Consider the following 25875-nt stretch of genomic DNA (forward strand, 5'->3'; position numbering starts at 1 on the left):
GGGTACAACTGATTTTATGGGTTCAGCACCATGAGAATTGTGTAATTCTCCATCGACAATGGCGAGCTACTACTTTATTTTTTGATTAAATATTTTACCAATGGCGTACCGCAAGCAACACGTCCCTTCCGCTCATTAATATTCATGACATTAGCTACTGTTGCTAAGTAGGGATAAGCCACCGTTTGTCCCTAATAGGAAATGAATGGAAATTGTGTACGAAGGAGATGTTTACAGAGTTAAACCTACCAATTCTCTCCGAAAATGATGCGCCTGGTGCCAAATTCACTGGCAAAAATGTGGAAGAACATAAAAATGTTCAGTTAAAGAGATGGCTTGAGTGTCAAAGGCTGAAAAAGACAAAAAAAAATAGCCGACCTAAGCATAGCTTTAGCTTTTTTATCGACGCGACTGACAATGACATTCTCCTGTTTCAACAAGCTATTTTTTACCATCAGCCCTGGCTTTCTTATATATCCTCTGGTTGTCCTACGTTTCTTACCGTTCTTGGGGGTAATTTAGTTTGCTTTGTGTAGCGATTGCAAATGCTACTCAGTGACAGCCAACGAACACTTTTAATTTTTTCATTGATAACACATCTTAATTCTATAATGTATTTACACTTCCCCCTTGCTAAAGTTGTTTTATTTATATATATATATATATATATATATATATATGTATATATATATATGTACAGTATATATATATAACAGGAACGGTAACAGTGGCAGTCAGATACGATTGTAATTCTTTTCAGGTCATTCATTGTCAGACAGAAGCAGTACGACACAAAAAAAAATAAGTTAAAAATATAAAAATGGCTTACCTCTTTGTCCTCTGAAAGACCATGCCAACCCAACATAATGTTTACTGCGTATGAAATGTGAATGGATTCACCGAGCTGGTTTTAAAGTCCGCGCAAGTTGATTCGGTCTTCACATTTTTTTCCTCCCGAGTTTTTGGTTTCCGGAAACGTATGAAGAAAACATCCTTCATGTGTTGTAATGTCTAGAGTCGTTTCTACAAGTTCCAAAAAAGCAATGCGTGATCGGCATGTTCGTTTTTGAAAGATTACCGACGAAAAGTGGCACAAAATACATTGTGTCTATGCGAGGGCGGGTCTATAATGTCCCATTTCGGCTTTACTTCCGCTCTACGATGCGACGTCACGGTCTAAAAATAGCCTGCGTGCCGTACGCCATTTCATTAAAACGAAAACATTTAGAGGGGTTTTAATATAAAATTTCTATAACTTGTACTAACATTTATCTTTAAAGAACTACAAGTCTTTCTATCCATGGATCGCTTTAACAGAATGTTAATATTAATGCCATCTTGTTGATTTATTGTTATAATAAACAAATACAGTACTTATGTACAGAATGTCTAATGTATATATCCGTCTTGTGTCTTATCTATCCATTCCAACAATAATTTACAGAAAAATATGGCATATTTTATAGATGGTTTGAATTGCGATTGATTACAATTAATTAATTTTTAAGCTGTGATTAACTCGATTAAAAATTGTAATCGTTTGACAGCCCTAATATTTAGCCATTTTTTGTGGGAATATGTGTCTGAGCCATTTGTTAAGAGCATTCTAAAAAAGCATTGGCATTTTAAGCTAGCTGACTTTTGCTATGTAATTTAGTTTGTTTTTGTTTTTTTATATATATACTGTGTGAGGCTCAGCTCAGGTATTTTAATTTTTCATATTCCTTATCCGATTACTCAATTATTCAAACTAAATAGTTAATCAATTAATCGACTACTAAAATTATCAATAGCTGCAGCCCTATTTCGAATGAGCAAACGTTCCCAGTCTAACTGGATTAGGCGTCGAGCACCGTCAATGGCAAAATTACAGTTACCCGAGACACGATTATGGTGGAAGATTTTGGTAGCAACTTGTTGGTCCCTTTACATTGCCACCTCTTTAAAACGATATCTCGATTCTTGGCAGGAGCATATCGATAACCTTTTAGTCTGCAAAGTATCACAATATATATATCACCATTTCGATATTTTGTCACACCCCTAATATGCAATACAGTGGTACCTCTACATACGATCACTTCGACACACGATCGTAAAATTTGAGCCGCCATTTGTTTCTACATCCGACGAGTTGCTCGAAATACGACGACATGACAGCACTGCAAACGAACCCACAGTGGATTTTCTTATGTGAGAAATCAACACAGTTTTCAAAAAAAGTTGATACAGTTGGAGAAACAAGGAAAAAAGTGATGCTTACCTTTGAAATGAAGATGCAAGTTATAGAAAAATATGAGCTTGGGGTGCGCGTCCCTGAACTGGCTCAACAATACAGCTCCATGATCCTCTTATGACCACCGTTCGCCACTATTTATAAGTTAAGGTGACAATTATTATTGTGGTAACATTGCCAAGGAAATCGCCAGCTTTGTCACGTTTTTATCATTTATTTAAGAACTTATCCAACACAAAACGCTCATTGTCTTAAGCAGTTGACTGCTCTCAGGAAAACGAAAGTATTATCTCTACCGCACCGACCTATCTCACTGGAGACGTCACCTTCGCGGTGCGTTCAGGGACAGTAAAAAGTGTCCGCCATATTAGAATCCGATTCGTTACATTATTTTCAGGAATAATTATTAATTCTTCTTCTTCTTCTTATATTATTCTGAATTATTTATTTATAACTTATTTGTTTTTCTATGCTTAATTGCCATTTGTAACAGTGCCAGCAGTATTTATTAAGAATTTAGTGTATGTTTTTAGGCTTTGGAACGAATTAATGGAATTATAATGTATTCCTATGGGAAAATCCTGCTCGACATACGACCATTTCGACTTACAAACAAGGTCCTGGAACGAATTAAATTCGTATGTAGAGGTACCACTGTATATTGATTTTTGGTTTACTACCCACCTCTGCATCTAATCCATCTCTTTTGAACGTGATGCAGTCAATGTTGTAATCTGTGGTACCTCTACAGAGAGGAGCAGGGCTTCCGGCTAATAGCGGAGCAGGTATCCCATCATCCCCCAGTAAGTGCCTTCCATGCTGAGAGCCTTTCAGGAGACTTTGTCTTCCATGGGTCTATATATCCCAAGCTCAAATTCTGGGGGAAAAGTGTTGAGGCAGAGCCGAAAGGGACCATCACTCTCCAGCTGCTTAAGTAAGTCAAAGAAATTCGGGGTTGTTTTAAGATATTTGAACGTCATTTTTCTTCTGTACAAGGTATAATGAGGCATACACATGGAGTAACCCCAACTGCTGTGTTCACAACATCATCCTGGGCAAACTATGGATAGAGCAGTACGGCACGGTGGAAATTGTCAACCACAGGTACACTCGCCGTACTTCTTCAAAATCCAGACTAAGCCAAATCATTACAAAGCCGAGCAAGATCATTACAAATCTATAAAACTGCTACGGACTCTCTGGAGGACCTAAGCTGACAAAATTAGATGTAAATAAATAAATACATAAAAAGTGAAAATTAAAAAAAATGACTAAATATAAAATATGAAATTAAAAAAAAAAAAAAAGGAAAATTCAAAGGTAATACTTTATTTGACAGTGGTGTCATAAGACTGTCATAAGACACTCTCATGAGCATTAATGAATGCTTATGACAGATGTCATTAAATGTCTTTTGGCATTTTTTCACTAACTTCAATAATATCCAGTCTGCATCTTTTACATCCATTCGAAAGTGACATAATGGCGTGGAACGGAAGATGAATCAATGAAATACAGATAGTCCCCGGGTTACGACGTACTCGACTTAGTTAATTTCGACATTACGACGCCGGAGTCTCGTCCACCATTTTGTCTCTAGTCATTTTTTTGTTGTCGCATAAACAGTACCTAATTTTACCTCATAATGTCTTCTTTTTTATTTTACTTTGTTAATGTGAGGTGTTCTGTCCTCACTAAACGTGAAGTTGTTCAGCTTGACAGACAGCAAACAAGACAATTGGGCTGTTTGAAACTTTTCACTTCTTCACTTTTGACAGTTTGTGAAGCTGTAACACACATATGTATACTTATGTTCAAAAAGACATGCATTTGAACAATAAAACACTTGACACAGAACAATTGGTGGTTAAATGTCCATCTAATCTGATCAATATGTAAATTTAGTTGATTAAAATAGCCAATGACTTCATAATGATGTTGACGGGACACATTCCCCAGACACTGCGCCACGCCTTCAAGTAGGGGGCTGTCCCACACTCCGCTTCAGTCGGTCGCAGTTATTCTCAAACACATGCAGGGATCAGACGCTGGATTTAGGTTGGAAAAGTAGGAAAGCTGTACCGCATACACACACAGCAAAGATTCTCAGGACTAATTTGTTTGAGGATTTAAGGTAACATATTTACGTGAAATAAAGGCTGCCTGCCCCTGTTTTTGCTTTTAACCAAGAATCAAGACTGTTTTACGTTCATATCTATAAAGAATTCAGCGATTTATGCATTTATTCACAAGAATTTTCAACGTAAAAAGCTCTGTGGTGATAAGGTGACGCCACAGTGGCTTAAAGACTAACAGCACATTCGACATATTTACGTAAAATAAAAATGCTAAGTACCGGTTTTTTTGCTTTTAACCAAGAATCAAGACTGTTTTACGTCAATATCTATAAATAATTCAGTGATTTAAGCATTTATTCACAAGCATTTTCAACTTAAAAAGCTCTTTGTGGTGATAAGGCGGCGCCACAGTGGCTTGAAAACTAGCAGCACATTCGACATATTTACATAGAATAAATGCCAACTGGCAAGTTTTTTTGCTTATAACCAACGATCGAGACTGTTTTACATCAATATCTATAAAGAATTCAGGTATTTAAGCATTTATTCACAAGAATTTTCAACGTAAAAAACTCTTGCTCCACAGTGGCCTAGCAGCTAGGACTGGCAGCACATTCGACATATTTACGTAAAATAAATGCTAACGGCCCGTTTTTTTTTTTTTTTTTTTGCTTTTAACCAAGAATCGAGACTGTTTTACTTCATATCTGAAAAGAATTAATAGAATTGTGTTCTCACTCGTTCAGTATTAATTGGCCCCGTGTCTAGTCAATATATTGCGAAGTCTATGAATTAGCCTAATTTGCCTAACAAAAGTCAGCTAGCTTAAATGCTACAAATGCTAACATATTTACAATTTTCATAGCAAATCGCTCAGACGTAACTCCCCAAGCTGTAGCTGTAAACTTAATTACTACCGTAATGCATACACAAACATATATTAGCTGATAGGGCTGGGCGATATGGCCTTAAGCACGTATCACGGTAAATTGAGCAGATTTACCTCGATAACGATAAATGACGATAAATTCGCCCAAGCGGACTGTTATATAATTTGAAAATCTGAATCTATGCATGAAATACAGATTAACTATTTCTCGTTGATTTATTTACCAGCTTTCAATTTTATTTAACAATTGTACATGCAGACTAAACATTAAGTGTATAAAAATATTGTAAACAATAAGAATTCAAGTATGAACATTTATAACAGCTTGTATGTCTTGAACAATGTACATTGTCAAAATCAATATGCCTGTGCAAACATGTCATTGTAACACAAATGACTTATAGCTTGAACAGTACACTTCAAAAAGACAACTTATTGTTAATGGCTGCTGTGACATAATTACTCAACACAATTGTTTACTTCAAGGTTTCAGGTTTTTTTTCCCAGTACATTTTTTGATACATGCAAGCACACATGAACCCCCACACAAACACACACACATTAAAGCTATATTGATCTTCTACAAATGAAACATTTAAGATTTTATGATGGGAGCAATGACACAGAATTAATCAAATACAGAAAAATAGCTGGGGCCATTAAACGGTCATATTATAATTTTCACTGTTGGATTGTACTTTATGCTAAATGCTTTACCATCACAAAAGCTATCAGAGAAATCACACACAGACAGATACAAAGTAACGTGAAATACTAATTGCTAGATGCAGTTCGTGCCCAATCCACTCATTAAGTTCAGCCGTTTCGACAAGGTTAGAGCTTCTATCCGACTCCATCACGTTCATTTGTAGCGTTAACCGCTAGCATTAGCCTGTGGCCTGGCTACCAGTAGAAAGCACTGAAAGTACCCTCTCCGGAAATCGTGAGAACAAGGGAGGACAGCAGGTGAAACCCCGTCTGGATGCCGCCAAGAGTCTACTTAATGTCGGGTGAAAGTTTGGCGAAACTTCCTTTAAGCCTGACTCCATCGCGTTTGCTTGTAGCATTAGCCGCTAGCGTTAGCCTACCGGGCTTCTGTTTGTTTGGCTTCCTGAAAACCACGTGACTCCATACGTAAGCACACTGTCTGCTTTCTTAAAGGGGAATGAACATAGCGGAACAACACAGAGTCAAAGCGGGATGAAAAGACGATATTTTCTTGTTTTATTAAATTACCGAATACCGACATGGTCAAAATTACATCGGTCATCGTGAAGAATTTCGGTGACGGTAAATTTTCGGTTTACCGCCCTGCTCTACAAGGGAGGACAGCGGGTGATAGCCTGTCTGGATGCCACCAAGTGTCTACTTAATGTCGGGTGAAAGTTTGGCGAAAATTCTTTAAGCCACACTCCATCACGTTTGCTTGTAGCGTTACACGCTAGCGTTAGCCTACCGGGCTTCGTTTGTTTGGCTTCCTGATAACCACGTGACTCTATACGTAAGCACACTGACTGCTTTCTTAAAGGGGAATGAACATAGCCAAACAACACAGCGTCAAAGCGGGATGAAAAGACTATATTTTCTTGTTTTATTAAATTACCGAATTTACCGACATGGTCAAAATTACGTCGGTCATCGTGAAGAATTTCGGTACCAGTAAATTTTCGGTTTACCGCCCTGCTCTATTAGCTGAAACAACTTACAAACTTATGTGGGCAAACCACAGCGCAGCTATCCTATATCAGTGTCAGACGTCTGAGTCTGCTTCTCAGTCATACAAGGCAACAGTCCAGCCAGACCCAATGCTGCCACCAGAGGGCAGTGTATCCTCCATCATAAAACAGAATCCAATACTTTTGGACTTTTAGGAGTGTTATTTTGTAGGGGTATTTAAAGGGTTCATTCCGACTTAGGCGGAAATTCGGGTTACGTTGCCAGCGTATGAACCTGTTCGTAACCCGGGGACTAATGTAGTTGATTCATCCTGGCAGCCCGAGCTAGCATGAAGCAAACGATCGCTGCTAGCCATCTCAATTCAAATGCGTTTGGCGTCTATCAATTTTCTTTTTTTTTTATTTATTTTTTTATTTTATTATTATTTTTTTTTAAGTATCTGGTTGTCAAAATAGTTGTGGAAGTATATTTTTGCTTGGACATGATCAAAACAAAACTGTTAGTAACATTTAGGTCATACAAGTGGATGGATGCTAAGTGCTTATACTCTTATATACACAGCACTGGAGACAAATGTGTGTTAAATTTCAAGCCTTGTGGGATGTTTGGCAAGGAGTTGCACAAAGTGGAGGGATACATCCAGGATAAGAGGTAAGGCTTACAATATAATCCGTATACATCGTTTTAGTTTTTGTTTTGTTTGAGCCTCCTCTCTTGTTTGTTTCACATTGTGTAGTAAAAAGAAGGTGTGTGTTATCTATGGAAAGTGGACAGAGTGCATGTGGAGTATTGACCCGCAATCCTACGAGGCCTACAAGAAGAGTGAGAAGAAAGGAGACAGGAAGCAAAAAACTGTAAATGGATTCATTGAGTCGCCTTCCCTATTAGCACATTCATGTAATTTCATTGGTCTCTGCTCAACCAGGAAGAGCCAATGAGATTGGAGAATGAGGACGCCGATGACATGCCAGAGATTCAAGAAACTGTGTCAGTCATACCAGGAAGTACTCTGCTCTGGAGGATCGAGCCAAGACCGGCTCACTCGTCTCAGGTGAACAAAATATCTAAAAACCAGTGTTGTTTAAGGCAGCCCTTTTAATTTTCGTCTTAGTACTTTGGACAAAAATACGTATTCGTCTTAGTCATATTTTAGTCATTTCACAAGGTTTTAGTCTTGGTCTAGTTTTTATTGACGAATAAAGTTTTCGTCCAGGTTTAATCAACGATTAATCAATGTTTTCAACTGTAAAAATTCAAAGGTTTCATTCTAAAATAGATACATAAGAGTTTTCCAACTAAGCCCTGTCACGATATGCAATAATGGCGTACCGCAAGCAACACGTCACTTCTACTCATTAATATTCATGACATTAGCTACTGTTGCTAAGTAGGGACAAGCCACCGTTTGTCCCTAATAGGAAAAGAATGGAAATTGTGTACGAAGGAGATGTTTACAGAGCTAAACCTACCAATTCGCTCCGAAAATGATGTGCCTGGTGCCAAATTCACTGGCAAAGATGTGGAAGAACATAAAAATGTTCAGTTAAAGAGATGGCTTGAGAAAAACGAGCCGACCTAAGCATAGCTTTAGCTTTTTTATCGACGCGACTGACAATGACATTTTCTCCTGTTTCAACAAGCTATCCTTTACCATCAGCCCTGTCTTTCTTATATATCCTCTGGTTGTCCTACGTCTCTTACCGTTCTTGGGGCTAATGTAGTTAGCTTTGTGTAGCGATCGCAAATGCTACTCAGTGACAGCCAACGAACACTTTTAATTTTTTCATTGATAACTTATACTTCCCCCTTACTAAAGTTTATACAGTGGGGAGAACAAGTATGTGTGTATATATGTATGTGTATATATATATATATATATATATATATATATATATATATATATATATATATATATAATATAATGGGGTTTCCCATTGGCAGTGTATCAAATACTTGTTCTCCCCACTGTATATATACATATAACAGAAACGGTAACAGTGGCAGTCAGATACCATTGTAATTCTTTTCAGGTCATTCATTGTCAGACAGAAGCAGTACAGTACAACGTTACGCTAAAAGAATAAGTTAAAAATATAAAAATGGCTTACCTCTTTGTCCTCTGAAAGACCATACCAACCTAACATAATGTTTAACTGCATATGAAATGTGAATGGATTCACCGAGCTGGTGTTAAAGTCCCCACAAGTTGATTCGGTCTTCACATTTTTTCCTCCCGAGTTTTTAGTTTCCGGAAACGTAAGAAGAAAACATCCTTCATGTGTTGTAATGTCTAGAGTCGTTTCTACAAGTTCCAAAAAAGCAATGCGTGATCGGCATGTTCGTTTTTGAAAGATTACTGGCGAAAAGTAGCACAAATTACGTTGAGTCTATGCGAGGGCGGGTCGATAATGTCCCACTTCGGCTTTACTTCCGCTTTACGATGCGACGTCACGGTGTAAAAATAGCCTGCGTGCGGTACGCCATTCAATTTATCGCACAGTAAATAAAAATCAAGGCGGAAATTTTCCCGCTGCGATTTATCGCCTGGCGTGCACGTGCGTGAGCGCTACAAACGTGTAACAGACGTTCTGGTAAAAATTCAGCTTCCTTGTTACCAACTACGCAATATGCTGCGATGAGGAATCATGGCGCAAATACACCAGACACATCTTTGTTCCAGGTTCGGTCCGGGGCCTGCAAAAAATAATCCGTTCCCATTATATTCTATTGTTCAACGTATACTGGCCGCGTCAGCGCTCCGGGTTGACTGCGGACCATCTCCGGCACGCTGGAGCCCACCGGATGGTTTAGCCTATTTTCTGTTTTTGCCGGAGACGCATCCGCCAAAATGGACGGAGCCGGGCCTGGAGTCAACAGCCCAGTTGCTTATTCACGGTTTAAACACCAGCAAACATGGACAAAGAACGCTCCGTCATGGAGGTGGAAAGTCATAAAGTGATTTATGATGCAGCAGATCATCATTATAAGGACACCATTAAAAAGGAAACTGGATTGTGTCCTATTATGTGTTTTTTTCTGGCAATGATATCAAACACACGACGTGCTTACATCTTGTTTTTTTTTATTAACACACGGCGCTAACAACACTTCCTCAACCTGTGGCTCTCGGCAGGATGTGTCTGTCTCTCTCAGTGCCGCGTCACATGAACAAAACAACATCACCGTTGTGTGAGCTTCAGGGTGCCTCGGAAAACATCCAATCAGAATATTACACATGGAACGCCATAGCAGAAGTTAATGCTTAAGTTATAAAATGCAATTTTGTTTTTTTCTTGAAAAAGACATTTTATTTAGTCTGTGTTTCTGTGCGGTATTAATATTGTTGTCTTTTACTTAGGAGAGACATGGTCTATTTTTATTTGTGATTTCTTAAAAAGTATTTTTGAAATTAAGAGTGAACATGTATTGCATTTAAATGGGTGTACTTGATCTATTAAAATTAGGGCTGTCAAAATTATCGCGTTAACAGGCGGTAATTAATTTTTTAAATTAATCACGTTAAAATATTTGACGCAATTAACGCACATGCCCCGCTCAAACAGATTAAAATGACAGCACAGTGCAATGTCACCTTGTTACTTGTGTTTTATGGAGTTTTGTCGCCCTCTTTTGGCACTTGGATGCGACTGATTTTATGGGCTTCAGCACCCATGAGCATTGTGTAATGATTGACATCAACAATGGCGGGCTACCAGTTTATTTTTTGATTGAAAATTTTACAAATTTTATTAAAACGAAAACATTAAGAGAGGTTTTAATATAAAATTTCTATAACTTGTTCTAACATTTACCTTTTAAGAACTACAAGTCTTTCTAGAATGTTACATGTTAATGCCATCTTGTTGATGTATTTTTATAATAAACAAATACAGTACTTATGTACCGTATGTTGAATGTATATATCCATCTTGTGTCTTATCTTTCCATTCCAACAATAATTTACAGAAAAATATGGCATATTTTATAGATGGTTTGAATTGCAATTAATTACGATTAATTAATTTTTAGTAAGCTGTAATTAACTCGATTAAGCATTTTAATCGTTTGACAGCCCTAATTAAAAGATAATGTATTCTCACTGTTATTGTAAATTGGTTTAATTGTTTTTTTTGGGGGGGGGGTGTTGGGCGCAATAATATCGAATATCGCAATAATTTATGAGATAAATTATCGCCCGCTAAAATTTGTTATCGCGACAGGCCTATTTCCAACAACGTCTCGTTATGTTAGTCATGCTGGACACGTTTTTAGTGCATCATTCTCATGAAAAAATTGTGAATCAACTAAACATTTTGGTCATCGTTGACAAAAAATATGCTAGAAACACTTTTTTAAATTTTTTTAAATTTTTTTTATTTATTTATTTATTTTTGAAAATAGTCAGGGGGCCAAAACTGACATTGTCACTGATGCGGCCATCTCAGGGTACAAGCTGACAACCTATAAAATATTAATATTTGATCCCTTGGGTTGTAATCTAGACTGGTTGTCAGCTTGGAAATTTTGATTTTGTCCATTTTATAACTATATCTTTAAAAGTGGCCAAAAGCGGAATTTATCCCTAAGTGTTTCCTTATTCTTCTCATCCCCTACTGTACTCTTGGTCATCATTCCAATATAATCAATCTTATGTGCAAATATAACCTTTGATAAATTGAATAATAAGCATAGCAAAGGAGTATTGCACCACAGGGACACAGTTTTGTTACCACAACTGTGCTGAGGCCTGAAGAAAGAGGTTCACTGGAGATCACCGAAGGTGTTTTCATAGGAAATCATTGACTAGATGAACTAATTTCTAATTTTCTACAACAAAAACATCTCTCTCATTTCTAACCGTCTACAACAACAAACCAGGTCTCACCACAAAGTGGCAGAAAAGGTAGGAAAACCTATTTCCCGACTAGCTAAACATCATAGCTAGATATTTAGGCTCACGTGCCTTGGTAATAACTACATGTTGATGTGTACACGTTTACTGGGAATATTTATTTCTGCACAATACTAAGTTCTACATTCTGCTAGATAAGTGTTGACCACCTTTTTAACTAGCATAGCAACTCCGCTCAAATAATCTATATTTTCGGTCTCCTAAAGAAGCAGGCTAAAGAAAAGATAATGATTCCCTTGCTTTTCAGATAAGTTAACATGGAGACAGACACAAAGCTTAGAATCCTAAGAAGATCAAATAGCATGAGGTATAAATTGGCACAAATGTTTTATTTGGAAAGTACAGCAAAGAAAAGCAGCTACAAAAACCACCTGAGGAAGGCCTGAATTGTATCAGAGTCAGAGCAAGTGAAAGAGCAAAATACAAAGATGTGGAATATGCAGATGCTCTGGATCGAATCCAGGCATTCCTACTCACAGACAAAATAAAATGGAACAAATCATGTTATGCTGCTTTTACCAATGTCAATTACATTTCTCGCCTTAAAAAGAGTTTTTTTTAAAAAAGCAAGTACATCGCAGGAACCTACAAGCACCTTCTGCCCCCGCTTCACTAGACAATCAGTATCTTCAGTCACTTGGGAAAATGTATCTTTTGTCAGAAAGATAAGCAAAGACACAAACTTCGCAACATCTAAGTCCTGAGCACATCTGAAAAGATTCTTCACCTAGCTCATCAAGACACAGAATTAGGACCAAGGCTAGCAGGAGTCCATGACTTGATTGCTGCAGAGGGCAAGTACCATCTTATCTGCTACAGGGCATTCTTAAGGAAATATCAGAATACATCATCAGGAGGAAATGATCCATATTCCATTTATTTAAATAATGCAGCAGATGAGTTTAGAGCAGGACTTGCCAGAGGTCAAATATACTCAATGAGAACAGTTTGGGAAAGATACTGTAAGCTGCTTGCAGACTTTGACTTGGATCAAGGAAGTTACAGATGTCAGTGTGTTAAGGAAAAGCTTGACAGGTTGCTTGATGGAAAAGTAATATTGGTGCATTCACAAAAAACAACTGATCCGATAATTAAATCTGAAATGAAGGCTGAGGATGCCATACTTAACATGAAGAAATCAACAGATAATGTACATGATGACACGCAAGAGGCAACCATGACTAGCTGTGGAACTGACAAGGATGCTCAGATATTGAGTTGGCTGTACTGGGTGGCATTGAAGATCAAGGCGGACATTAGGGAGTGTCCGGGACATGATGTTATTGGAGGAATAGATCTGCATCATGCGGTAGAAGTTGTGCCTGAAAGTCTATACATGTTGTTACGACTGCTTTGTATTGGTGATGCTGAACTAGAAAATGATAGTGAAGAAACTTTTAATACAAAACTACTCAGCATTGCTAAAGACAGTGTTTTCCTAGCTTCTGGTGGACGGAAACCAACACCAAAACACATTGGTATAGGAATAAGTGAAACTTGGTTTCAACGGCTCATCATTCAATGCAGAGACACAGATGTTCTGGTGTTGCTACTTGTCTTTGCACAACATTTGAGGCCTGAAGTTTGAATGAAGGCAGGAACAGCCAACAAACCCCGTTCCCCCCCAAAATGTCAAGTGACTCGTTACAGGAGTGCTGTCAGCATTCCTGCAGAGATTAAAGACGTGAGGGGTCAGCCTGTTAGTGCTCAGACCAAACGCCGCCCGTCTCATCAGACCATAGGACATGGTTCCGGTCTGATGAGACGGCCGGGCTTTCTCGTGTACAGTCTTCAGAAGAGGCTTCCTCCTGGGGTGACAGCCATGCACACCAATTTGATGTAGAGTGTGGCGTATGGTCTGAGCACTAACAGGATGACCCCCCACGTCTTCAATCTCTGCAGCAATGCTGACAGCACTCATGTAACGAGTCACATGACATTTTGGAGGGAAAATGACAAGCAGTACTCAATTTGGACATTTAGGGATGTACGAGGGGCATTCAATAAGTAATGCACTCAAGTGCATTGCTCGTACAGGATTTTACCAATCTCGTTCATATTTGGCACAAACATGATAGGAGACACGTTTTTGCGATTGTTATATGTGTTTTTCTTATTTTCAGATTTTTAAAGTTTAAACTAGCTTTCAAAATGGCTGCCCCTCTTGAAGCTGGTCAGAAACAAAGAGTTGTAATCAAATTCCTTGTTGCAGAGGGAGAAACACCTCAGAGGGTTAGGGTTTGTGGATTTGGTTTGTGGAGGTTTACATTGAGACTCTTAGGAAGCTCAAAGCAAGAATTCGACGTGTTCGACCCAACTTGGACATGGCAAACGTGCTCCTCCACCATGACAATGCACGTCCTCACACAAGCATCAGGACCATGGAGGTCATCACCTCATTTGGATGGACTGTGATACCACATCCGCCATATTCTCCTGATTTGGCACCGTCAGACTACCACCTCTTTGGTCCAATGAAAGAAGGACTCCGGGGCAATGACGATGAAGTGAAAACTGCTGTCAAGAATTGGCTTAGAGATCAACCGGCTGAGTTCTACAACACTGGTATACATGCCCTCGTTCATAGGTGGACTGTAGCTCTTGAGAGAGGTGGAGACTATGTGGAGGAGTAAAAATGTAATCCTCACACGTGTACCTTTATTTTTATATATAATACACGTTGCTATTATAATTTGTTTGTACATAATAAAGTTGGGTGCAATACTTTTTGAATACCCCTCGTACGTTTTTTCACAGGGGTGTACTCACTTTTGTTGCCAGGGGTTTCGATATTAATGGCAGTATTTTTAGTTATTTTGAGAGGGAACTAAATTAACTTTACTATAAAAACTGCACACAGACTACTTTTCATTGTATCAAAGTGTCATTTTGTCAGTGTTGTCCCAGGAAAAGATACGTATACTTAAATATCTGCAGAAATGTGAGGGGTGTACTCACTTTTTGATACACTCTATATATATATATATATATATATAGATATAGATATATATAGATAGATAGATATCATAATCATGTCAAATCAATATAATTGGATTGGATTTATAGTCAAGTATATGAATTAAGTCAAATAGGACCTAATGGTATAGCCTTAAATGGAATTCAAGATTTCCGCCTGGTCATTAAATGCTAAAAACGTGCAGTGTTGTCCCATTTCACAATACATGCCTGACACTTGGCACAAATCTTTCCCCCAGATGGGGGTACTGATTTGTAGAAGTTTTGAGTTTGTATCCTATGTTTCCAAGCTGCTATTCATTTTATAAAGTGGTACACAGTAGGCGGAAATGGATTTTTACATGTTCATGCTCCATTTTCTCCTATGATGTAATAGGGACTGACATTCTGACAATTCTAAAGACATCCCAGAAGTGTCAGCTTTCATTTGATACCAAGTTTTTGTCTGTGGCCCTTGTGGTTCCCAAGATAATATGTCGCGTTACACAAAATAACTTATTTTCCTTATTTTCCTCCTAAAAGTCACAAAAACCTTTTTTCAGCCTGACAACCACTCTAGAATTTGACCTGCGGGTCCCTTCTAACTAAACAAATAGGTTGTCATCTTGTACCCTGACATGGCAGCAAACGTCTTAACGGAAGCACTTTTTAGAATTGGCCCCCTGACTAAAAGGCAGCAATCTGCTCCTAATGAAAATCTTCTTTTATATGTTCAGATGTATAGCTTCACCAACTTCGCTATGTCTCTCAATGAGCTGGACTCGGGCTTAGAGGCCATCTTGGCCCCGACGGACTGTCGCTTCAGACCTGACATCCGGGCAATGGAGAACGGAAGAATGGGTAATCCAATTTTCTACTAGCAGTGTTTAAGGTTATGAGGACAAGCAGAAAAGATAGTGGATGGATTGGAAAGGATTCTTGTCGCCCTCTGCTGTTTCTCTTTGTAACTGCCTGGTTTGAGGAACTACTATTTCCGGTTTTGCAGAAGAAGCCAGTCAGGAGAAGGAGAGGCTGGAAGAGAAACAGCGAGCTGCCAGGAAGCAGAGAGCCAAGGATGAGGAGGAGTGGTCCACAAAGTTAGTCTATTGTTTATTGTTTATACAGTAATCCCTCGTTTTTCCTAGGGGTGCAACGGTTCAGTTAGCCCACGGTTCGGTTTGAACCTCGGTTTTGGGATCACGGTTTCGGTTCGGTTTGCGTTTAGCATTTTTTTTTTTTTATTTGAACTGCGTTTATTTTGCTTTTTAAGAAATTGAAATAAACACTTAAAATGTAAACATTTTCGACTGTTAAAATTATGATGCGGATCGATCGGGTCCGATCACGTCATTTTCAAAGTATCGGAATCGCCAAAAAAATATCCGACATGCCTTTTTTTAATATATACTTTTTAAATAAATCGTTTTCTAATTGTATTTGTTACAGGCATAATATGTTACTCATCCAGAGTCTTTAGTTTAGGCTTAAGGTAGGGTTATCAAATTTATCCTGTTAACGGCGGTAATTAATTATCTTAAAAAATTTATCACGTTGAAATATTTAACGCAATTAATGCATGCGCTGCACGGCCCACTCGCATTGTCGCGTTCAATCTGTAATGGCACCGTTTTACCTATATATAGCGCTGAAAGGCAGCGTAACATGAGTAGAGTGAATTTTGGCAGAAAGGTAGTAATTGATCTTTTTCCTAACACCCTATGTTATTTCCCAATGCAGAGAAGATATATCAATTGGTACCACGACGCACAGTGCACTTCCCATCATGCATTTGGGTTGAATGGCTGCAGTATCATTTACTGAAAGCTCAACAAATACACTAGATGGCAATATTTGGTCACGATATACAAAGTCACATTTATCCTTTAAGAATTACAAGTCTTTCTATCCCTCTCACAGAAAGAATATTAATAATGTAAATGCCATCTTGAGGATTTATTGTCATAATAAACAAATACAGTACTTATGTACTGTATGTTGAATGTATATATTCGTCCGAGTTTTATTCATTTTTTTCTCAATGCATTGCCAAAATGTATATGATCGGGAAAAATTATTGGGAATGATTGGAAATGAATCTGGAGCACAAAAAAAAAAGCAATCGGATCGGGAAATATCGGGATCGGCAGATACTCAAACTAAAACGATCGGGATCGGATCGGGAGCAAAAAAACATAATCGGAACAACCCTAGTTAAAATGCCTCTTAGCTCTTTGGCTGATGTAGTGACTAACTACTGAAATACACACACAGTAGTAAAAAGTTACTCGACAAAGTAACTGGTGTTACCTTTCATGTTTTTTTTCCATTTAAAAAAAAAAAAAAAAAAAAAAAAAAAACAGTAACCTTTGCTATGTTAAAAAAATGTTTAAATTTTATTTTTTTTAGAATTTAAAACTTTCATCCTTTAAAGATACTCAACTCAAAATTTTGCCGATTTAGGAGTATTTTAGATAAAAAGTTACTTAGGTTCGCTAGGAAGGTTCACTACAACAGAGCCTTTCTGAGAAGTGTACTGCTCTAAAATGGCGGCTGTTTACTAACGCTACCGAGTCTGTCATTTCGTATGTAATTCTATATGCATGAGATATCTAGGCGTAGATTGTAGGCTGTCGGCTACAGTCAGGAAATATTGGAGCCACCTAGCCTAGCATCGCGTTTGCTACAGCGCCACAACACTCTTTCCTCTCAGTGTCTCTGACTTTTCTGGCGTCATTCAACCAACGTATTAACGCACATTGTCTCGTTGCCGAAAAGGGTGACAAAATCCGAACGGAGGAAAAAAAAAAAAAATACACGAAAAACATACACATTTAAAAATCGGTGCTCACTTGTACAAATTACGGCAAGACCGTACAACTTGACAGGTATGAATTATAGTGGACCATCACAGTTAGGTAGTAGCACTCTGTAGCACGGGACGTCCAACGATCAGTGGTCAGGGCGAAACTACGTGCTTTAGCGAAATCATCTTCGATGGCTTTGCGTGCCATTTCATAAATGTCGGGGAAATATGTCCGCGAGGGAACAATGTAACGCGGGTCAAGCGTTGCAAATAAATTAACGAAGCCCGCCGTATGTTTTCACTGGTGTCCTCTTCGGGGTAGTCCTGCTCTGTGCAAAATTTGTCAGAACACCGGCTGAGGTGCCGGAGTCATGTTATAAGTGTTGGCATTAGCATAGGGAACAAGCGCTGAGCAATGCTTGAAAATGGTTTTATTTTTTTCAATATTTTCTCTCCCCCTCCGCATTGTAGTCCACGGGGAAACCGAAAATAGTGCCACACCACAGACTTGAAAGAGGCCGGTGCTTCTTCAAAATCCGGTCTCTCCACTCCTCCGCTCGCCATAGTGTTTTGATTTCTGTCTTGTTTCACTTCGCTCGTAAGCGAGAGGGGGCATTTCTCTGCTTCTATTACACAGGTGCTTGACAGCGATCGGACATTTACTTGCGGGGCGGGAATTTCTCCACAGCTGTGCTTCACGGCACACACAGGCACACAGAGCTCAAACAATTCATTCCACAAGCGTTCGGAATAAATTAATTGCAAAACCGAAAAGGCGCGGTTCAAAATATTGAACCATACAGGGCGAACCGTACGGTTTGGCTTTGAACCGCAAACCGTTGCACTGCTAGTTTTTCCTGGTTAATGGGGACCAGAACCCCCTGCGAAAAGCAAAGAACAGTGAAGTAGGATTTGTACCTTTACACCCCTAAAAATAATAAATCACTCAAAATATCTCAAAAACGATGGCAGCACAAACCAGATTGACACAATTTTTAGCCATTTTTAATTAAAATGGGGGGGGTGGTTGACAGAGGTGGGTAGTAACGCGTTATATGTACTCCATTGCATGTACTTGAGTAACTTCTTGAGAAAAATGTACTTTTAAGACCAGGTTTACTAAGCCATACTTTTTACTTTGACTTGAGTAGATTTGTGAAGAAAAAAACGCTACTCATACTCAGCTACTTTGCGCTACACTAGTCGTTACATTTTTCCTCTTTATTTTATGTAGTAGATTTATTATTGTTTTGCCAGCGATGCCAAGAGTAGCTCTACCAATTTCACCAATAAGACGTCGCAACTAGGGCTGCAGCTATCGAATAATCGACTGAAAATTCTATCGATTAATCGAGTAATCGGATAAAACATATATATTTGTAGGTGAAGAGCAATTATAAATATACATGAGAAAACAAGACATTTGATCTAATATTGAACCATTTTCAGTCAATCAATGTCTTTATTTTTGATGTACATTGTTGAAAACGGCCAACAATTGCATCTCAGATGTAACTAGAATAAAAAAAAAAAAGACTAATTCATTGCTTTCACTCAAAAAACTTTTAAATCTTATATATATATTTCTTACCTAAAAATGCCATTACGCTTGATAACACACATCACATAAGAGTTAGGTGTTTTTCCCACGTGTTTCAATTGAATTTTTATTTGTGTCAAGTTATTTTTAAGTTCTAGTTAAGTTTTAAGTTAGTCTAAACTGTAAGTCCTGATAGGATTTTTTGAAGTGTTCAAAATAGATTTATGATACCTGCTGTATTGGAGCACATTGGGGACCAGTGCTCCTTGGTGTTTTATCCAGCAATGACTTCTGAGCTAAAATTAAGAGTTAGCATTATTAAGTTTTCATTTTACACCCTCATCACTCTACAACGCTATGTTTTCACAGATTGAATAAAGCCTCTATGTAAGACACGTTAGCCTCGCATCGACAGTGGTCAAAATTAATAGAAACCTAGCCCTCCGCAGGGCTAACGTTACGTGAGCGAGTGACAGTAACATTAATCTTATTTATTAGCGCTTAGAAGTCTACTGCTTTAAGATGGCGGCTGTTTACCAACGCCGCTGACTCTGTCATTTTGCATCTAGTTCAACATACATGTGATCTCTGAGACACTTCAGACGCTATCTGCTACCACCGTAGCATCATGCGGGCTAGTTTTTAGCAACATGGGCATCATTTGTAGCGGCTGTCGGCTGCAGTTTTTTTTTTTAATTGCTTCTTCCTCTACGCATGTGACATCAGCGTGTTGTCCCGCATTAAAAGTAGTCCGGGCAAAACGTGATACTTAGAGCTGTCAAAATTAAATGATTACTCGAGGTGGATAAAATTACTCTGATCAGTTTTTAAACTCGAGTTACTCGAGTATTCGTTTCAGCTCTAGTCGCAACATTAATCACATGACTCCATTACACCAATCTGAGGCAAGCCTGCCGTTCTATGATCACGCCAGCCTGTTCATGTGGTGTCTTTAAAGCAACACAAAAAATGAAGTATTTGACATAGAGCGCTGCCCTCAACATGAATCGAAAGCACGGATTTAAAATTATCTCCCAGTTTTTATTTGGCACTGATTGACCACTGAAAACCGGAGATATGAACCTTTTTAATATCAAAATAGTAACAATGAAGGATATATTCACTATTTAAACTAGGAACTATATTCTCCACTAGAGGGCACTCATGCTCTTTGGATGAATTTGCTTCATTTCTGTCTTTTTTTTCTCTCTCGCTGTAATTCAATGATTTTCTTTGTTATTGTATTTCTTCGGCTTAATGCGGTTATTGAATGGATTATTGTACAGTATCATTATAATAACAGTTCATTGAGGTACGTTTGTGGTGAGAGAAAAAAAATACCATCGTTTAAAAAGGGGGGGAAAAAAGCAGTTACTCTTAATTTTACACCTAACTTAAGTATTTTCAAGGGATAATTTTTTTACTTGTACTTGAATACATTTTTTGGATGACTACTTTTACTTGAGTAATATTATTTTGAAGTAACGCTACTCCTACGTCAGTCAAATTTTTGGCTACTGAACCCACCTCTGTTGACCCAATTTTGACCTAGAAAAGAATTGAGAGCAGCACAATTGAAACTTTTTACAGCACAAACATCACAAACAATTGATGTCATTTTTATTTATGGCGGAAAACACTCAGGTTCTTTTAGTTCCGCTCTGAGACCAATTTGGCCAACTTTCAAAACTGTCCAATATGCATGTGTGATACATCATTGAAAAGCTTAAAATCTAAATTTTCTGGGGGAGAAACATTTTGAACAAGAGGGTACTTTTTTTTTTTAATTAAAAAAAAAAGTTTTTTTAAACAGCAAAACCCTATCTGGAGGCGAGAGCACACAAGTGCAGATGCCATGACTTTAATGAGATATTATCATGTACTTACCTTGTTTCGATCCAAAACCGAGTGTCAAGACACAGCTGTGAATGGCCACAGCCGGATTTTTGGGGGATTTTATGGGTGAAACACGGTAATATAACTAAGGTCGCGATGCAAAAATCGCAGACATCAAGGAGTGGTCGAGAGTTTCTTTTTCATATATTTACCCTTTTAAACGTTTTTTTTTTTTTTCATTTTTTTTTGTTTGGATCCATTATTTATCTTCTAACATATTGGAGAAAATGCGACAGTAACAAAAAAATACAATAAAGCGATAGTTATGAGGTAGATATCCGTGACTTTTTTTACAGACGCCAATTTTTTCATTGTGACGTTATATTGTTTAGAAGTGTAAAATATGCGAGTGAAAAATTTTTTAATGTCTTTTTTTTTTTTAAACAAAATATTAGACATCAATTAATGATTTGACGCCAAAGATGACACATTTTGAATAATAAATATCCGTTATATGGCTAAGTTGAAACAAGCGGTTGCGCGACGTCTGTAAACGGGGGTTCCCAGGGTAAAACGGACAAATTAAAAATAGTTCTGGGGCCTAAATGCGCCATGAATATCCTATGGCAGCATATAGACATATTGTTTTATCAAACACAACAGTAGTTTTGGCTTAAAATGCAGCCGCTTCTTTTAAAGAGGAGTGCAAGAGCAGAAACTGCTTTTTCAGTCTTGTCTGTGTTTTCTGCCATATATTTGCATCTGATGGGGGTCCAACTTCACAGAGCTGGTTAAAATGTACTGTAACACAATAATCCAGAAGTACAATGGCATTGCCAAAAGAAACAAATACAGGTAGTCCCCGGGTTACGAAGTACCCGACTTAAGTGATTTCGACATTACGACGCCGGCATGTCGTGCGCCATTTTGTCTCCAGTCGTTTTTTTTTTTTTTCTAAATAATGTTGACTTTTGTTTTGTGATGCATGCTTTTATTTTGGCGCAGGAAGCATAGAGCAGGTATTACTTCCGCACGCAAGTAAGAACGCATGTCGCACAAAGAAGAATGTATTTACGCACACGAAGAATAGCGCACGCGCACACACGATGAAGAGCGAATTAGTCGCGCAGCCGAGTAAGAGAGAGGGGAAAGTTGACAGCTGCAAACCTGAGTGCACATTTGTTGCTTGTGAAGCATCCACAGAGGCAACACCTGTACAATGGTATGCAAAAGTATCTGAACCATATGGAATTTCTCACGTTTTTGCATAAATTCACCATCAAATGTGATCTGATCTTTGTCAAAATCACACGGAGGAAAAAAACGTGTCTGCTAGGGTTGTTCCAATCATGTTTTTTTGCTCCCAATCGTTTTAGTGTGAGTATCTGCCGATCCTGATATTTCCTGATCCGATTGCTTTTTTTGTTTTGCTCCCGATTCAATTCCAATCATTCCCGACAATTTTTACCCGATCATATACATTTTGGCAATGCATTAAGAAAAAAATGAATAAAACTCGGAGAAATATATATATTCAACATACAGTACATAAGTACTGTATTTGTTTATTATGAAAATAAATCCTCAAGATGGCATTTACATTATTAACATTCTTTTGGTGAGAGGGATCCATGGATAGAAAGACTTGTAATTCTTAAAAGATAAATGTGACTTTGATAAATGTGACTAAATATTGCAATCTAGTGTATTTATTGAGCTATCAGTAAATGATATTGTAGCCATTTAACTGTTCTGCCCAAATGCATGATGGGAAGTGCAACCATCACTGTGCGTAGTGGCATCAATTGATATATCTTCTCTGCGTTGGGAAATAACATGGGGTGTTAAGAAAAAGATCAACTACTACCTTGCTTCCCACATTGCTTCCTACGATATTTCTAATTGTTGAGAGAGGGATTGTAAGACTTCAGCCAATTAAAAAAAAGGCATCAAAGACTGCCAAAATTCACTCTATTCATTTTACGCTGCCTTTTAGCTCTATATATAGGTAAAATGGCGCCATTATAGATTGAACGCGACAATGCGTGAGTAGGTCGTGCAGCGAATGCATATTTTAACGTGATTAATTTATAAAAAATAATTACCGCCGTTAACGCAATAAATTTAATAGCCCTACTTTAAGCCAAAACTAAAGACTCTGGATGAGTGTAAGACATTTTGTCTGTAACGTTAAATACAATTAGAAAACGATTTCATTAAAAATATATATATATTAAAAAAAAAAGCATGTCCAATATTTTGTTGCCGATTCCGATACTATGAAAATGACGTGATCGATCGGGACATCTTTAGTGTCTGCTTAAACTAAAGCCACCCAAACATTTATAGGTTTTCATATTTTAATGAGGATAGCATGCAAACAATGACAGAAGGGGGAAAAATAAGTAAGTGAACCCTCTGCCTAAGGAGACTGAAAGAGCAATTGAAACCAATTTTTTACCAAACAATTTAAGTCAGGTGTGTGCCCAATCACTGATGACTGGTTTAAAGCTGCCCCACCCCCTATAAAACACACACCTGGTAAGAATTGTCTTGATGAGAAGCATTGTCTAATGTGCATCGTGGCTCAGTCAAAAGAGCTGTCTGAAGACCTGGGATCAAGGACTGTTGATTTGTATAACGCTGGGAAAGGATATAAAACAATTTATAAAAGTCTGGATGTTCATGAATCGACAGAGAAGTTGTCTACAAATGGAAAGGGTTTGGCACTGTTGCTTCTCTCCCAAGGACTGGCCATCCACCAAACATGACGTCAAGAGTTCAGTTGCCTGGCACAGCCAGACTATCCTCCCTGTATTTTTCAAACACTGTGAGAAATAGTCTGGGACCCAGCCCATTAACGGCCTCTCGAGCAAGATACAAAATCAACCGTCCAATCAGATTCGTTTATTTGTGAAAATCGTCTCCACAACAACACAGATGGCGAACAGGAGAGCCGAGAATATGTTCCAATCCGCGGTAAAACCAGTTTTAAATTACCAAAAAACACATCGAAACAAGTCATTGACAACAGTCAACATGGCTCGCGCTAGCCTTGTTGAATAAACTACTCCATTCTCTGCTCACGCTAATTACTTTTCGCTTTAACAACGTCACGTCTGCTCGTTGCTGATTGGTCCACTCCGCTGTCTGTTTGCTGTGGCTTGCTTGGCCCTCGGAATTTGATCCGCCGGACGGTCGCCAGACTCAATCGCTGGAACAGCGGTGAGTCTGGTATACCAGGCAAAGAGTTCCGCGCAGAATACTCAGAGAGGTAAAAAACAAACCTAGCCTGACTGCTAAAGACTTACCGAAATCACTGGCACAGTCCAATATCTCTGTGAACACATCAACTATATGTATAACTATGGCCCGCCAAGAATGGTGTTCATAGGAGGACTCCACGGAGGTAGCCCCTGCTGTCTAAAGAAAACGTTGTTGCTCGTTTAATGTTCACAAAAAGGCACTTGGACACTCCACAGAAGTTTTGGCAAAATATTTTGTGGACTGATGAAACCAAAGTTGAATTGGTTGGGAGTAACACACAATGTCACGTGTGGAGGAAAAATGGATCAGCTCACCAACATCAATGCCTCATCCCCACCGTGAAGCATGGTGGAGGGAGCATCATTATTTGGGGCTGTTTGCTGCCTCAGGGCCTGGACAACTTGCAGTCATAAAATGGAAGAAAAAAATTCAAAAATTTATCAGGATGTTTTGCAGGAAAACCTGAGGCCGTCTGTCAGAAAGTTGAAGCTAAAAAGAGGATGGATGCTGAGACGTAAATCAACTTCAGAATGGTTTCAGAAGAAGAAAATACACATTCTGGAGTGGCCAAGTCAAAGTCCAGACTTGAACCAAATTAAGATGCTGTGGCATTAGTGATTCATGCCAGACATCCCAGGAATCTGACTGAATTACAGCGGTTTTGTCGAGGAGAATGGGCAATGATTAGTTCTGACCGACGTGCCAGACTGATCTGCAGCTACTGGACGCGTCTGCTTAAAATTATTGCTGCCAAATGGGCGGCCACACAATATTAAATGTGATGGTTCACTTACTTATATTTCCCTTTCACTTCTGTCATTGTTTACATACTATCCTCATTAAAATAGGAAAACCTATAAATGTTTGGGTGGTTTTAGTTAAAGCAGACAGATTTTTTTTCATCTGTGTGATTTTGACAAAGATCAGATCACATTTGATGATTTTATGCAGCAACGCGAGTAATTCAAAAAGGGGCAGATACTTTTTCACACCACTGTATTTTGTGATTTTGTTTTTTTTTAGAGGGATTCTTGACCCGTGTATCAATAATTGTTTTATCGCCAAATCATGAGCTACGCAGAGGTTCCCATCCCTACTCATTAAGAGTGGGAACCTCAGGGCTCCTCACGATACAATACGATTCGCGATACAAGGCTCACGATAAAGATTATCTCACGACATCACGATGCAGCGATTATCGATATATTGGTCAGAAATTTGATACATGATATTCTACGATATAACTTTTGAAAATAGAAAAAGTGCTATTTAAGTCATTTATTAAACAGTGACACCTTTTCTGTGCAACATTGCTGTAAAATATTAGTCTACTGCAAATTGTGTACCTTCACATATAGAGGAAACAAACCACAACCACTGATATCTCTTGGAAAGATCATGATGAATGGCACCCTTAATTTCTTTAAAGTTTTAAATCTTTAAAAAATGATCATAATAACAGTGCTGTAGGTGTCAGTCAGCAGTTGAGCTTGGAGTGGGGCAAAGATAAAATTGGTGGGTCTTTTCTTCGTATATGACCTTCGTTGCCAAAAGCATTGGTTTTAGCATTTCCACCATCTGCTTCAGCATTTGAGATGTCGGACTCACAATTTTCCTCACCTTAAAAACAACAAAATAAAACAAAAAATATTAGTTACTTAATAACTTTTGAGTTGAAATCC

At 38.3% G+C, this 25875-nt stretch overlaps 1 protein-coding gene across 1 annotated transcript in view; it reads left to right on the top strand.

The window, feature by feature from the left end:
- Nucleotides 1–25875, top strand: part of LOC130910518 (oxysterol-binding protein-related protein 2-like) — a 52824-nt gene that overhangs the window by 20923 nt on the left and 6026 nt on the right. The window contains exons 7-13 of the mRNA XM_057827904.1: nt 2988–3170; nt 3233–3340; nt 7442–7531; nt 7617–7734; nt 7806–7931; nt 15485–15608; nt 15754–15844. Coding sequence (XP_057683887.1) covers nt 2988–3170; nt 3233–3340; nt 7442–7531; nt 7617–7734; nt 7806–7931; nt 15485–15608; nt 15754–15844 — 840 coding nt within the window. The remainder of the gene's footprint in view (nt 1–2987; nt 3171–3232; nt 3341–7441; nt 7532–7616; nt 7735–7805; nt 7932–15484; nt 15609–15753; nt 15845–25875) is intronic.

This window comes from Corythoichthys intestinalis, chromosome 2, assembly GCF_030265065.1.
Source record: "Corythoichthys intestinalis isolate RoL2023-P3 chromosome 2, ASM3026506v1, whole genome shotgun sequence".
Classification (NCBI taxonomy): Eukaryota; Metazoa; Chordata; class Actinopteri; order Syngnathiformes; family Syngnathidae; genus Corythoichthys; species Corythoichthys intestinalis.